The sequence below is a fragment of the Arachis ipaensis genome, chromosome B2 (assembly GCF_059453495.1).
Source record: "Arachis ipaensis isolate K30076 ecotype BB chromosome B2, ASM5945349v1, whole genome shotgun sequence".
In the NCBI taxonomy this organism is placed as follows: domain Eukaryota; kingdom Viridiplantae; phylum Streptophyta; class Magnoliopsida; order Fabales; family Fabaceae; genus Arachis; species Arachis ipaensis.
In genome coordinates this window covers 64,329,998-64,346,479 of record NC_142437.1, presented here as the reverse complement: position 1 = coordinate 64,346,479, position 16,482 = coordinate 64,329,998, and the positions used below count along the sequence as shown (strand labels likewise).

The following is a 16,482-nucleotide window of genomic DNA, read 5'->3' as shown; positions in this document are numbered from 1 at the left end:
TGGGCAAGCTTTATTGAGGTCGGTGTAATCAGTGCACATCCGCCATTTCCCATTTGACTTTTTCACCAATACAACATTGGCTAGCCATAGGGGGTACTTGACTTCTCTTATGAATCCTGCCTCTAGTAGAGCTTGTACCTGTTCTTCCACAGCTTGGGTTCTTTCCGGTCCGAGCTTCCTATGCTTCTGTTGCACTGGCCGAGATCCTGGGTATACTGCCAGTTTATGGCATATTAGCTTGGGGTCTATGCCCGGCATGTCTGTAGCCCTCCATGCGAATAGGTCGACATTATCCCTTAGGAGTTGTATCAAGGTCTTCTTTACGTCCTCATTTAAGGTTGCCCTGATATTTGTTGTTTTATCCTGGTCATCTCCAATTTGGACTTCTTCGACCTCGCCTTCAGGTTGTGGACGGAGTTCCTCCCGACCTCGAATTCCCCCGAGTTCTATGGTGTGGATTTCTTCCCCTTTGCCTCTGAGGTTCAGACTTTCATTGTAACAGCGTCGCGCTATCTTCTGATCTCCTTTTATCGTAGCAATCCCTTCTGGAGTTGGAAATTTCATGCATAGATGCGGATTTGAAACTACTGCTACGAGCTGATTCAATGTTGCCCGACCTATCAGGGCATTGTAGGCTGAACTTACGTCGACTACAATGTAGTTTATGTTGAGTGTCCTTGATCGGGTTCCTTTTCCGAAGGTTGTGTATAGTGAGATGTATTCAAGTGGTTGTATTGGAGTGTCTCCTAGTCCAAACAAGTTGTTCGGATATGCTCTGAGTTCTTTCTCCTGCAGGCTAAGTTTGTCGAAGGCGGATTTAAACAAGATATCCACCGAGCTTCCTTGGTCTACCAGTGTGCGGTGGAGATTTGCATTGGCCAATATGATAGTGATAACCATAGGATCGTCATGTCTCGGGATTATGCCTGCTGCGTCTTCTTGGGTGAAAATAATTGTAGGGAGGTCGGGTGATTCTTGTCCTCCCTCGACATGATATATTTCATTGAGGTGCCTTTTGCGAGATGATTTTGAGATCCCGCTCCTACGAATCCTCCGTTTATCATGTGAACGTGTCTCTCTGGGGTGTGAGGTGGTCGTTCTCTTCGTCTGACTTCTTCGTCTCTTTTTCTTTTTCGAGGCTCATCCGATTTGTTGGCTAAATACCAATCTAGTCGTCCTTCTCTTACCAATTTCTCAATAACATTTTTCAAGTCGAAGCACTCATTGGTAGGATGTCCGTAGATTCGGTGATATTCACAGTATTCTGTCTGATTTCTTCCTCCTTTCTTGCTTTTGAGTGGACGAGGTGGTGATATCTTTTCAGTATGGCATACTTCTCGGTAAACATCCACAAGAGACACCCGGAGAGGAGTATAATTGTTGTATTTTTTAGGTTTTTCGCCGTATTGATCTTTTTTCTTGGACTCTTTCTCCTTATCCCGGGAGGAGTAAGAGAATCCGGATTTTGAGATTTCTCCTAGCCGAGAGTTTTCCTCCATGTTGATATACTTTTCAGCTCGTTCTTGCACTTCATTCAGAGATGTCGGATGTTTCTTTGATATGGAGTGACTAAAAGGCCCTTCTCGCAGGCCATTAATGAGGCCCATAATGGCTGCTTCCGTTGGTAGGCTTTGTATGTCCAGGCATCTTTGTTGAACCTCCCCCTGTAGCTGCGAAGGCTCTCCCGATCTCCTTGCTTGATCCTTAGTAGGCTTGGTGCATGTTTGGCTTTGTCCTTCTGGATGGAAAATCTGGCAAGAAATTTTTTGGCCAGGTCGTCGAAACTTGTGATGGATCTAGGGGGCAGAGTGTCGAACCATTTAATCGCTGTCTTTGTTAGGGTTGTTGGAAAGGCTTTGCATCGAATGGCGTCCGAGGCGTCCGTGAGATACATTCTACTTCTGAAATTGCTGAGATGATGGCTGGGATCCGATGTGCCGTCGTATGGAGTCATGTCGGGAGCTTTGAAGTCTTTTGAGACTTTGGTCTTCATGATCTCTTTGGTGAATGGATCTTGATCTTTGTGAGAGCTGCTTTCAGAATCGGGTTGGATGGTTTTTGTTTTAAAATCGTCTTCGAGCTTTAAGAACTTGTCCTCTAACTCTCGACGTCGCCTAGCTTCTCTCCGAAGGTCCCTCTCGGCTTCTCGCTGATGTTCAGCCCTCTTTTTCGAGCTGTTTGAGGTGATCATGTTGAGCTTGAAGTTCCTCCATGATTTCTAAACTTGGCGAATTCTTGTCTTTGTTTGGTTGAGAAGTATCCTTTGGTGTTGTGTCCGCATTTTTGTGCGGCGTCTTGTTTTCTAGATCAGAGTCATGGTCGTTGTCAAGGTTGTCCGCCATGATGGTGGGATGACTTCCAGGTTCCCCGACAACGGCGCCAATGTTCCGAGGGTTACCTGAAACTGTAGGTTGATCTCGGACGAGATCTTCGGTGCTGGTCGGTGCCTATGTGTCCGACTTGTGGGTAGTGGCCGGAGCTGTTGCGTCGGACTAGTTGGTAGTGCTGATCCTTCGTCACCGGAGGGTGGTGGTACCTGCAAGGGACTCCGATGCTTAAGTTAGCAAGGGTATTAAGCAGGTTTTTAGTAGAATCAGAGTATGAGTTATACCTGGGTGCTCCAGTGTATTTATAATGGTGTGGAGTGACCTTTCTGGAGATAAGATAGTTATCTTATCTTATCTTTGAGTGAAGTCATCTTATCTTCAAGGGAACCACCCTTATCTCTCTAGGCTTGGGCTGCCTTTGGATTTGGGTCGTGTTCCTCTGTTTGGGCCCTTTTTGGGCTTCTCCTTGGTGATCGGGCCGAACTCTTTTAAGAAGAGGTCGGGTAATCTTGACCTGAAGAGGTCGGTCGACTTGTCGTCAATCAGCTCGGGTCGTACAGCTCGACCCAAGGCATGAACAGATTGCTTTTTATAACTTTTGTTGATCAACTTGCCCGACTTCTGTGTCGGTACTTCTTAAGTTATTTTTTGTAGTCCATTTTTAGCCAGGCCACGTCAGGCGACTTTTTATGGATTAATTTTTATAACTTCCTGCATTAATCTATTTTTGTTGCTTTCACCTTGCCGACTTCCTTGTAATCGGGTGATGAGTTTGGTTCTCATCTTGCCAACTTTGTCGTGATCAGACGATGAATTTGATTTTTATCTTGCCGACCTTGTCGTATTCGGGCGGTAAATTCTTGCACTCAGATTAATACGTCTTGGTAGATAACTTTTTTGTGTTATTCTGAAAAAACTTTATTCAAGTAGGAAATATAAAATAGACAAGAGTATATACATATAAATGCTTACCCTTCTAAATCGGGAAATTTTGTAGATCTTGGCTTGGTGTCTCATTAAAAAACCTTTTTAGGAAAAAGAGTGCACCATGACCTAAGATCTTTATTACTTTCTAACTATAGTACCTCCTTAGGTTACAGGCATGCCATGACCTTGGTAGCTCTCGCCCTTCTAGGTCGGATACCTTGTAGTAGCCTTTTCCCAGTACTTCTACAACTCGGTAAGGTCCTTTCCAGTTAGCTGCTAGCTTCCCCTCTCCTGACGTACTTCAAGCCTAGGAGTAGATATTACGTACTTAAGGCTTTTGGAAGTAGACTTAATAGGTTGGCCTCTCATAATTGTCAATATATGGTTTGTAGACAAGGATGGTGATTTCAATTACCTATGTCTAGCCAAGAGTACTTTTCATTTCTTTTATTAGTTAATTGTTCATTTACTTTCCTTGCCATCTATTTTCTTGCTAATTACCAAATCAAACCCCCCACATCCTCATAGCCAATAATTAAACACTTCATTGCAATTCCTTGGGAGATGACCCGGAGTCTAAATATTTCGGTTATAAATTCATTAGGATTTGTACTTGTGACAACTCAAATTTTTGCATGGGAGGATTGTTTGTTGGTTTAGAACTATACTTGCAACGAGAATTCATTCAATTGAGGAAATTCTAGACCATCACAAAAGTCCGAGCATCAGTAGTCAGTGCACATCCGCCACTTCCCATTTGACTTTTTCACCAAGACGATGTTGGCTAGCCATAGTGGGTATTTGACTTCTTTTATGAATCCTGTATCTAGTAAGGCTTGCACCTGCTCTTCCACAGCTTGGGACTTTTCTGGTTCGAGCTTCTTCCGCTTCTGCTGCACTGGCCGAGATCCTGGGTATACCGCCAGTTTGTGGCACATTAGTTTGGGATCTATGCCTGGCATGTCTGCGGCCTTCCATGCAAAGAGATCGGCGTTCTCCTTTAGGAATCGTATCAGAGACTCCTTCAGGTCTCTTTTCAAGATTCCCCCGGTATTTTTCGTTTTATCCTAAGCATCACCAATTTGGACCTCTTCGGTCTCGCCTTCAGGTTGTGGGCGGGATTCTTCGCGAGCTCGAACTCCCCCGAGTTCAATGGATTGGATTATCATACCAATCGATTGGATGCAGATAAAAACTTATTTACGTAACATTTCAATCGATTGAATTCTCATACCAATCGATTGAATTGAAATATGCCATTAGTCATGTACAAACTTCAAAATATAACCAATCAATTGAATTAATTAAACCCAGATTGTTTTGATGAGTTCAATCGATTGGGTAATATGACCAATTGATTGATTTTTGGGCAAACCATACTGTCTTACAACTTTCAATCGATTGTTTTGTGATAACTTGAAGTCCAATCGATTGTGTTATGGGAAACCTGAAATTCAATCGATTGTTTTGTTAATCCAATCGATTGATTTTCTAAGAAATACGATTTCACAATCCTTGACAAATGTAACAGATCAAAGATAAACTTTTAATCGATTGAGATTGCCAAAAAGTTATTACGATCAATGGAAGATCTAATTCGTTATTGTTTTTGTTTTTGATTGTTAATAAACATAATAAATGAATGATAAAATAATAATTTATAAAATAAAAAATAGTTTTTATAATTAAATAAAATATATGGGATTAATTTGTAATTAAAATTAGAAAAGGACTATTTAGCACTTATTAAAAAACTTAAAAAACATATTTTGTTATGGGACCATTTAAAAGTCCAAACGTTATAGGACCATCGAATCCGGTGCCCACTTACATCAGCTCAGCATGTACTGAAAATGAAACCATTCCACACCATAGGATTTTTCTTACAAGATTACCCTTATTGCTTAATTCTTAATGTCTTTGCTTACTTGCAACTTTCTTTTACAAGGTTCTGAAAATTAAATCCATCATCAAATTAATAGAGTTAAAAGTTCAAATGTTTTAAAATTCAACTAAAATTTAATTAAAATTAAATAAGATTAACAAAATAAAATATGTATGTATAAAATATATAATTTAAAAAATAATTTTTTTATAATTAGAATTTTAAATCAGTTAACCGTTATAACATTGCATCAGTTTCACTTTCACATATTGACCGGTTTTTTAACAAATTTTTTCGACTTTTAACCTGTCCATTAACAAACGATGTTTACCTTCACCCAAACCAATTTGATTTCTAGTTTCCAATTAACCAGATCGAACCGACCGGCTCAATCTGATTCTCAAAACCATTCCTTTTTACAAATCTCTTTCTATGCTTATTAGAGACACAATATTGGATATAAGTACACAATTATTGGGTACATAAATTAGAGATTTGGTACATAAAACTTGAATAGTCGACATTTATTTTCAGACTGAGACAGCAGAGTATAACTAACGAAAATCCTTTGGAAACAAGCATAAACATCGTCACTCCTAAAACTGCAAAAAGTGGAACGGAAAGCATTCAAACTTCCTTTAAATTAAGCTTTCTGTAGATGCAGCTTGACGTGTTTCACAATATGCCAATGCATAATGATGGCTACCAGTTCATTTGTTTAGGCCACCTTCGTATCATTGTAACGGTCTTTGGGACGCAAGAAGTTAACAAGAAAAGAGTCCAGTATAATCTGCAAGCAGTTTGGGGGTATAGCATGAGATGGAACGAATAATTAGAAACAACCAAAAGAAGAAAAAAGAATAAAAAAAAAACGGGAATAGCATACTTAATGGCATCAGACATTTGTTCTAAGTTCCAATCTCATCCAGTTAGTCTTTTGTTCGTTTATTTATTTTTTTTTGTACCAACCTTTGATTATTAACAACTTTAACGGAAGAGTCAAATCAAAACCCTTTAGAAATGTCGAGGATAACTAAAATGTAGCTTCTCACTAACTAAGGAGTGCTGCACTCCTTATTAATTAAACAAATGTTAACTCTTTATTATATTTGATATAAATGGTTCAGATTCAGAGTTTAAGATACAGGGTTTAGGCTTTAGGGTTCAGGAACTCTGCACTCCTTACTTTCTCTAAAAATGCATTAGCATTCTCCCTAAAATGTTTTCAACTTTGGGGAAAAATTGAAACGTTATTTTCAGAACACGAGAAAGAAAAAAGGACGACCTGGTTTAGATGTGCTGCAACACAAGGAAGAACAAGTAACCCAGGTTCTCCAAATGCATTACCAAGTGGCTGTATCACTGCCACCATTACAGGTAATGTTTTCTGCAAGATTATGAGAACATATTAAGCTTTAGATGATCGAATCCAACAATAGTATGTATGGAAGTGCCTTTCTCACAGGTCTCAAGTAGTGTGCACCTGGCTTGCAACAAGTATGAGTGCACTGGCATTTTCCTTGCGCGAAAATGTCGATTTTCTACCCCCAGAGATAGCTGAAAGGGCCGAGACAGCTATAATATTGAATATCAGCAAGGTCAGATGAAGAAGTCTGCAGCACATCAAGCACACGAATTTCAGTAACCATCCATAACTCTATCAATGCTGGAAACCAATTTTCGCAATGAATTAAAATGTCAATTCCTATAATATTGTAAACTATGGTCCCTATGATAAAACAGTTCATCTGGTCATAATACACAGCATTTCAGAATAAAAACAATAAAGAATATAACCAAAGATATTGATAAGAATTTTCACTAACAAAAACACACTTATTTCCCAATTCAATTCAATTTAAAGTCTATTATATAGTGAATGGTGAGAATGAGGAGACAGTCAAGAATTAGAAATAGAAGAGAGGATAGGAATGGGTAGTCTCTCTAGTACTACCACACTATGTTCTAATTTCCTGCCTCTCAGTATAATTGCATAACTAGGAAGGGGTTGATATCACACTGATTCCCTCTCTGTTTCATCCCATCTAGTGCTCAGTTTTCGTTCTTTATCCTATTTTCTGTTGTAACCAGTTATTACAGGTACCCCCCCCCCCCCCCCCCAAAAAAATGCACCTACAAAAAAACTTAAGTACTATATATATGGGGAATCAGAAAACTGTACCCATGCAAAATATGACCTATACAACATAGGCATATATCATATAATGTTGAAAAATTATAAATACTGGGTCTCATTTCTATTTACTCATCGAAGAATGAAACATAACTTTTTATATTAGAACTTAAATTGCAAATAAACAACTAAAGAAAAAGAAGAATAACTCATTCCCAGTTATGTCAAAATTGTGATATAAAAGTCAACTGACTCGTGAGCTTACGTTCCCAATCCAATAGCCACAAGAAATACTGTAGGCTTCACCGTTAATAATAGTGACTTTGACTTGCTAACTTGAGTCCAAGGTACCTGCATAAAAATATATAATTAGACACAATTTGACCATACCATAACAAACCAATTATAGCAACCTGCCTCGATGAAATATAACAACTTCGACAAGAAAAATTAGTTCCTGAGAAACAGCTATGATCATAACTTTGTTTGTGACAGGATTAACTGCTAAAGGTATGTTGTTACACATGAAACTCATTTAGGTAAAATTTACCCAACTTCTATCCTCCCACTAAAATAAGCATTAGAGTATCAAATTAAATCAAAGCATTTATGAATGCAGACACTTGCTTAGTATTTATTATGACAAAATTCATTATGACCTGGCCCCAAATGAAACTCTAGCATCCATAAAGTCAATTTTAGCTTTAATCAAATGGAATATGATAATAAAAGCAAAATAGTTTGATCTCTAAATGGTCAATTACCAAATTTGACGAAATATCAAGGGAAGAAATATGCTGAAAACAAATATAAAAATATTATAACAATCTTAGGGGTATGAAAAGCACTATCAATACATCATTTTTATAATAGAACACATGTATGACATTGGTTTTGTAGGAAACTGTAACAGCCTAGAGAAGTATGGAAAGATTATTACATGACCACAAACTAATGGTTATTTTTTTCCATCGATAGATCACTTATGAGCAATGATCCCATGAACAGTGCACTTATACAATCAATTATAAGATATAGGAAAATGCATACAATCAATTTATTACAACTTATGATCTTGTACAAATTTAAAGAAAATAAACCATAAGCATCCCAACAACAAGCACATGTTAAAACCACCAACTTCAGGAAATGAAAGAATGAAGCAGTGCAAGGGAATTTGACTTACTAGACTAAGGAAAAGAGCACTGATTCCTGAGAAAAGCTTACGGTTTCTGTCAACGAAGTTAGCCACATCTATAACAAAGATTCAATCATGACAAAATATTCCTTGATTACTTAACATAGTTCTTACAATATTAAAAAGAAAAATGGAAAGTGAACATCTCAATATTTAGAGCTCTTAAAAAGTTCTAAGAAGCATATAACATTAACATAGAGTGCTTTAAATAGTGATCTAAATGTATGGTTAAGAACAAGGAATTGTCCAAGAGATTAAAGAGGTCAAATGAATGGGCAATAGCAACACAGTGGGTCCTGAACAAAAATCAACATTTCGATCCAAACACAATTGAGGATTTTTCAATTATGGAAAAGCAGCAAAGAGGTTGAGCACCGGTTAATAAGACAGAGAAAAAAAAGGAATGAAAATGAAAATATTTAGCCATAACATCTAACAGTGATAGCATTGACTCTCATGCTCTTCAAGGGTTGCAGTGTGTCAGGGAGCATGGGGTGACATCTAGTGGCAATCTAAGAGTCTCACCAGTCAGAGACTACTGAGCTTGAATATGAATTCACTTTTGGATGGATATCAGTTAAGAACAAGGAATTGCACAAGAAAAACATGTAGAATATGATATTCTGAAGTGCATGACAGATGCAAAGACCAGCTGGGTCAGAATCTGCTTTCATACCAACTTGAAAATACAGGATGTGAAAAATATGAATCAAATTTCATTAATAAATAGTATGTTTGCACGCGCTTGCACGCAGCAGACACTGCACTATAACTCGAGCAGTATCAGCTATTTTCATAAAAAATTTAAGATCACATTTCTCTATTTTATGTATCTAAACACGTGCAAACTGTCTGCTCATACAAGCATAGACAAAAGAACATACCTTTAAAAGATTCACGTAGAACCTGCCCAATGAAAGGAACAAAGAAAATTAAAATACTTCAATGAAATTGAGTGTAAAATAGGAACAAGACTGTCTAACTCTGCAGTTTAAATGCATCTGCTAAGAAAAATAGACAAGGAATGTAATGCATACAGCCAATAGTAGATACGGAATAGTATATTAGAAAAAGAAAATGACGTATTGAAAAATACTACTATAAACTGCTCAAAGAAAGACCAATATCTTAATCTGCAATCAATATATGGTTAATTAACATATTTCTAGATTCTAACACTCCCCACCAAACTTGAGCATATAGATCACATTGGCCAAGCTTGTGAGATAGATAACTCATTCTATGGTTTAAACATTAGGTGAAAATGCCAGCTAGTCAATAATTTGAATTAACAAAATGTTTGGTGATACCACAACCACCAGACAATATTCTTTGTGATGAAATGGAAATTGACCACAATGTGTTTGGTTCTCTCGTGGAAAACCGAGTTAAGAGGCAATGTGTATGAAGCTTGACTGACACAGATAAGTTTCTTTTCCTTGTTCTCCCCAAATTTAAATTTAAGCTCCTTAAAAGTTGATTAAGCCAAATTTTGCTCAAGCCAGATGCCATGGCATGATACTATAATTCAGCACTAGACCTTGCAAATACTTGGTGAAAATGTCTCCTAGTTGATCATTTGAATTCACAAAATCTGTGGTGATATCACCAAACAATATTCTCTGATGAAATGGAAATTGACCAAAATGTGCTCGGTTCTCTCGTGGCATGAAACTCTAATTTAGTAATAGGAATGTGCTCAAGAGGTACACAAAATTAGAAGTGAACATCCATGAATAGAAGAACCTGCCCAATTAACATTTGAATATCTAACCATATCGGTAGACGAAACAATCCAAGAACTATTATTAGCCGGAGGATCAAAAACCATGGAACACAGCAAGGGTAAAAACTGAAATTGGAAACATAGCATGACATGTCAGGTCTAAAATGAATACGGGTCAAAGCAATGGCCGGAGAGGTGGTGGCCTGCACCACACAGGGAGTGGAAAGTGCCATGGGTTAATTAGGATGCTGCGTATGGAGGCAGGACATCAAACATTGAACTTAGGGCATGGATATCGTGCTTTGAGTGTGCAGGTGAGGCGAGGTGGATGGTGGGATTGATCATTAAAATCAGTGATGGAGGGCCACGGCTGACAGTAGTAAACAACACTGGATGCTCGTTTTGGCCTGTCAGAATGGCAACACAGCCGTGCTGATGCAAGAAACAGAAGGGCAACAGTGCTTCAAAAGAAAATTATTGGAAGGCACTAGAGCAGTGAGTTTTTCTGATGAATCAAATAGGACTGCCTTTTTCTCTGAGCTTTGATACCATGAAAAGATGAAAGGAAGGAGAAGAAAATTACATAACTTACATGTTTCAACTACACAGAAAAGGTTGAATTAGGTATACAATGTCTAACAACTCCTAATAAACATGTTTACATATTCTAATAAAGTACATGATTATTTATTATGTTCACGATATAAATCCTTGGACTGAGTTGATTTCTGTCAATTTATTTCACACCAAAATGTTCATTTCCAATTTGCTAGCTAAGATAAAATCTTGGGGATGACAATGGGACTAAAAACACTGTCTTTTCAGTAAATCCAGCACTGTGGAACCTAGATACCCTGTCTTTATACCATCAACTATCCAAGTGGCATGCATTTTCATCGAACCTAGATACCTAACTGTCTGTCACTGAAACCATCGTCACTTGCCTACACATGCTGCAACTCTGGTTTAGTTTCCCTAGTGCATGTAGCTCACGTTTCCCATCATATTCGAACTAACTTGAAACTGAGTATTGATATTATGTCAATTCTATCTTTGAAATTTACACCACATTCAGTAATTAGAATAATTAGCTAATAAATCCCTAAATCTAATGAATTCAACTCTTTACATAATTGTGAATACTCCCTTTACAAATGCTTTAACTGAGATGATTTCTTGCTAGTTATTTTACACCATGACCAATTGTATTAAATAAATAAAAAGAAGAAACCAGACAAGCATCTAAACTGCCTTTTATCAAAGCAGACTATAAGTTTACTACACACAGGAAGTTTGGTTTCAAGATAATGTTCTCAAACATCAAAACAAATAATGGGTAAATGTAGTATTCTGTGTAACAAGAAGTTAAGGCCCTTATGGAATGTTTAAATAAGACAGAGGGTAGTTGGAAAAATCATTAATGTTTCAGAAAGTTGCACACCTCATAAACCTAAACTCAGCAAGATGAGACAGAGAGAAGTTATATTTCCATTCCAATATCACATCTCTCAAGAAATATCTGAATAAGCACAATATTATGTTACAAAGTGCTAAAGAAAAGTAGATTACCTTTCCCAAAAGAAGGGGGATTAATATAGTCAGCACGAGACTTTTAAATAACTGTTGAGTCGGTAAGGTCATTCCAACTCCATCAGCTACAAATTTTTTGAGGGACAACGGAACCTAAAATAAGATGAAACATTGTTACAGAATCATTATTACTATTTATTACAACAAATACTAAGCCAATTTCCAACACAAAATCATTACTAAAACATTTAGTTCACTTATTTGAAATAGCAGCAAACTAAAGAAAGCTATTCAGCATAATAAAGCCACAGAAGCATTTGCAATCTAAATCGTAAGAGGTAAAGAGAAAGGGAGCACACACAGAAAATATAATCAAATCTAAAGCAACAATGTCGTGTAATAAAAGCGCAACACAAATATAAAATTAAAGGAGACACAGAAAAAATAATATTAACAAAGCAAAGATAATTCAACGAAAAATGGTAAATATGCAAATCATAATGACTCACAATGAAAATCCCTAACATGTTAGATATTACTGTCATTGCAAGAGCCAGTGCAGAATTTCCCCCAGCAAGCTGCAAAGCAAAATATGGAAGGATATAATTTGTATACAGTATATACTAAAAAAAATTTACATAGATATGCAATCATTTATTTGCTACATTAGGAAAAGTGCATGATTCGACGCTTTCTTATAAACTATACAAATGGAAGAATCTAATTGAATATCAATGTAGAATTGTTTTACAATGTCAATTCATAGCATTAAACTCAAATGTAATGCAAGTTCACTGGATGATATAGAAAAACTTTATATAAATTGATGCAAAGAGAAATGCAGAAGAAAAACAGGAGAGAAGAGGAACACTGTCAGTACCTGGGTAAGTGCAACACCACTTGATAATGTGGTTGGCATACAATTAAACATGGCCAATCCTGTATAAACGTGGAAATATTTAGAAACCAGATGTGAATGAATAGTAAATAAATTTTTTTCCTCTTTTATTTGTAACTTATATTTTCCCAAATTATCATAACCCAACTCAATTAATGTTTTTCTTTGTTATACCTTCAGCAAACAATCAAATCTTCAACAAATCTGGCCACCAGAAATAGTTTATGGTAACAGATATGTCATAAGCTTCAATGTGGAAAATTCTGGGAATTAACAGGATGCAGCTTGAATTAATTAAGAGTAATTTGCTATTGCAATGGGAACAGAGTTAGGTCCCAGACTAGTGTTCATAAGATTTAATCTTAACATCCTTTTCTTGCTAAATGCCTGAACTAGCTGTTATCATTGAGATATTGGGTTTTAGGTAATAAAGGAGAAACAAGAGAACAAATATATTAAAATCAATAACTATGGATATATTTATGAAATAACAATATTATATCATAAAATTCTTGAATTTGACCACATTGATTTTGATTATAGAAATTTTTAGTTTCTCCAACTTCAATTTCATATGTTGCAAGTTGCATGTCTCCCATAATTATAGAAATGGTTGGTGAATGGACGTGATGTGGAAGGTTGTGGTATGGAGAGAAGAGGGAACCAGAGGAGTATGGAAAGGGGGGAGAATAAGAAGGAGGAGAATAGAGGGCCTAATTTTGTCACCAACTAATGTCACATGATTGCTGATAGACCATTTGGATGGAGAAGTTAACAAGGTAAATCAAAGAGATGTTAGGTCTCATTTTTTAAAACTTCGAAGGTGAAGTGAACTTAGGCTATAGTTAGGGACGTTAATTGCATTTTTCGCTCGAATTAAAGAGTGTTGAAGAGTCCAAAATTGCTAAAATCCTCGAGTAGCATCATGTGTTTAAAACAACTAAGAGTTCCATTTAACAATGCAATACAAGCCCATGCTAGAAGTAGACCAAAAATAAATGGAAAAACCTGTAATAAATTCTTGGGGTTGGAGCTGAATATGCAATATTATCCGGGAAAAGTATGGTGTGAGAAATAAAATAGATACCTGCCATAGAACACATCACACATTCAGACATAAATAAAAATCAGTTGATCTACTCCTGTCCTTTAGGGATCTATAGATATGTAATGGCATTTTGAACACAATGATCAAGATGATCTGCGATAACTTCATGAAATACAGTAGTTCTAAGAAGATATGAGGGGCAGCAAAAAAACTATGTCTCTGCAGTCTTTCAAATCAAAAGGCATTCTTCATGACCTAGAACAAGGTAATCTACATATGGAATATCACAACAGCCTCAGTCAAGACATTTACTTTTGATCAAATGGAAGTTAACCGAAGTAAGGGAGCAAAACCAAATTCAAGGAGAAAAACAAGATGCATATATTGCTCCTGGTACTTAATAAAACCTTGAAGGAAATCATGAGATTATTCTTTGACCGAAGCCACTTCCAAAGGCTAGAGAAATTTTGTTAAGGCAAGAAATGAAAGATGGTGGATATTTTGGGAAGAACCGCAGAAGTAATAACAGGGCTCTAAGCTAGTAAGTGAGTTAACTGACTTTATCTAAACCGAAGAAGGGATTAGTTCAGGCCTTTTAACTCTGGTATTTGTTTCTAGTCTTGGGAGGGTTGAGTGTTCTTTCTACTCTCCTCTCTATCATGTAATTCCTCAACCATCAGGCAAAACTTGGTCAATAATAAGAAAAATCCACAGCTTTTACTACGCTTTGCTGTAACTGATTGGAAACAAATGCTAGACATTATAATGATTCATTTTTAGCTGTTATTAAAAATACCATATTCGGGGCATATTGCTCTGTGCATAGTCTGTTTAATGGTATTTCTTTAACCAATATACAAAAGGTATTAGCATACTTCAATTGCATGGTTTATCCATATAAAATGCTACGTTTGTAATCAGTCCATAAAACGCAGATATAGGAAATTCAAGGTCATACTATCCCAAACAGCCCAACAGGGAATGCTTCTACAGCTGCACTGATTTCCTCACTGCGCAACATCAATCCTACATGAAAAGATCAGAACACTTTGAAAAAAGAGCACCAAAAACAACACATAATGCAAGAGAGTAGACTCCAAAACAAACCTGAGATAATAAAAATTCCAAATGGCCCAAGTTTTGACAAATTGTATTTATCAGCAGCACAACCAAGACTGGGATATGCTAATCCTAATCCCACCGCAGAGACCAGAGCTGCATATTTTGCCACAACACAGATCAACTAATTTGGTCATCTGTCAAAACATAACAAAATTAAGTAGACCATAAAATAAGATCAACAAGAAGAGGGGAAAAAATTACAAGCAAAATTTGAATGCTCAGGAAGACAGAGAGCTACCCAAGGGTAAAAGATTGTTCCCAGCAAACCTCAAAATGGGTTGCACCAAACTCAATCCATTCGTCCCTTTGCTTCCAGTCCCACCCATCTGAATTTCCAAAATGAAGTAAATTGAAAAAATAAATTTAAAAATAAATCAAATTCAAATAACAAAAAAAGAAAAAAAACTATACTTTGTCATAAAACTTCCTTTCCCACAGCTTAAGCTAACAGTAGGAGTCATGTGAAAATTTTGCATAGCCTTTCTATCATTTTTTATTGGTCTTGTATGCTGAAATTCCCTCTTTTAGAGTCAACAACGATCGAACACTTCTAAGTCATAAAGCATGTCATCAAATCACTACTCACAAAAATAGTTAAGCTAATAGGAAGAGTTACATAAATAGTTATATCTTATATCTCTACGATTGCTCCTTTTCTCAATAAGGAATTTAAAGAGAGAAACACGGGACCAAAACCTAAAAATGGGATTAAAAAAAATAGAAACATAAAAGATTGAAGTTTTTCGCCAGTCAATACATTTCAATTCAGCTCCAAAGTTTTGGTTCGTACTTAAATATTATTGACGATGAACAAGAGAAGGAACCTGTTGGGGTTGGCCACTGGCTCTTACGGGTGAGCATTTCGGACGGAGAGCTACCCAACTTGTGGGGCCAAAATTGGCAGCCTTAACTGCTGAAGGAAGACAGCGAAAAGTGGTGGAAGGTTTTGTGTAATTCGGGGGGAAATGAAGGTTGGGGCGACAGAAATATGAGAAGGTCGTAGTGGTAGGAGGAAGCAGCGTAAGGGTGAGCGAGCGGGTGGTCTCCCACATGGCTCCAAGGCTGTAATACTAACAACTAAGGGTGGCAGTCCCGCGGGTTACTTGTATTGTTCAAGTCAATTGGTTAATTGTGCAACTCAAATCTCTCGTTTAGTCAAAAAGAAAATTACCGAATTGAGTAAAACTAGAATGAGACCCGCTCGGTAAATTAACGATAGTATATAATAAATATTAAAAATGATTATATATTATAAAATTAAATTAAATATGTATAAATTAAAGTTAAATTTAAAAACTATTTTTTTTAAAATAATTTGTAATACAAAAAATTTGGATATTAGAGTTTTACAAAGTGATATTTTTATTTGGTAATTTAATTTTTGTATTTGTTTTAGTGGTGGATTTAGTCTTTTTATGTGGCGCTCATCTTCCTTTTTTTTTATTGGTTATTGTTAGAATTGTTACTTTTTTCTTTCTGTCGAGATTCTTTTGAAGGCATGTTCTTTATCAATTGTTGAGTTGTATGCACTTTCTATTATGTTGTTTGTTCCATCTTTGTATGTATGTTTTTCTTCCGAAGATGTGTCTTGAATTTGTATGGTTTTCTTTCTTCTTAATCTCTTGATGTACTTTTCCAATGACATCTACAATAAAAAAAACAAAAATGTATAGATTTTTTTAATAAG

The 16,482-nt window shown here is 36.5% G+C and overlaps 1 protein-coding gene across 3 annotated transcripts; it reads right to left on the bottom strand.

The window, feature by feature from the left end:
- Positions 1-5,552: 5,552 nt before the first annotated feature.
- On the bottom strand, positions 5,553-15,942 carry LOC107625359 (Sodium Bile acid symporter family). 3 transcript variants are annotated; one of them, XM_016327975.3, is made up of 15 exons: positions 15,620-15,843; positions 15,207-15,342; positions 15,034-15,121; positions 14,781-14,888; positions 14,632-14,699; positions 13,634-13,712; positions 12,608-12,666; positions 12,237-12,305; positions 11,767-11,880; positions 9,356-9,377; positions 8,460-8,527; positions 7,539-7,624; positions 6,623-6,752; positions 6,425-6,526; positions 5,553-5,929 (listed from the first exon to the last, which is right to left on the bottom strand). In XM_016327975.3, exons 3-15 carry the CDS (start codon positions 15,119-15,121, stop codon positions 5,858-5,860), a joined length of 1,065 nt encoding a protein of 354 aa, XP_016183461.1. In that variant the 5' UTR covers positions 15,207-15,342; positions 15,620-15,843; the 3' UTR covers positions 5,553-5,857. The 3 variants fall into 3 exon arrangements, with proteins under 3 accessions (XP_016183461.1, XP_016183460.1, XP_016183462.1); XM_016327974.3 differs by lacking the exon at positions 15,207-15,342 and having other exon boundaries at positions 15,620-15,942; XM_016327976.3 differs by lacking the exon at positions 15,207-15,342 and having other exon boundaries at positions 15,586-15,698.
- Positions 15,943-16,482: the final 540 nt, after the last annotated feature.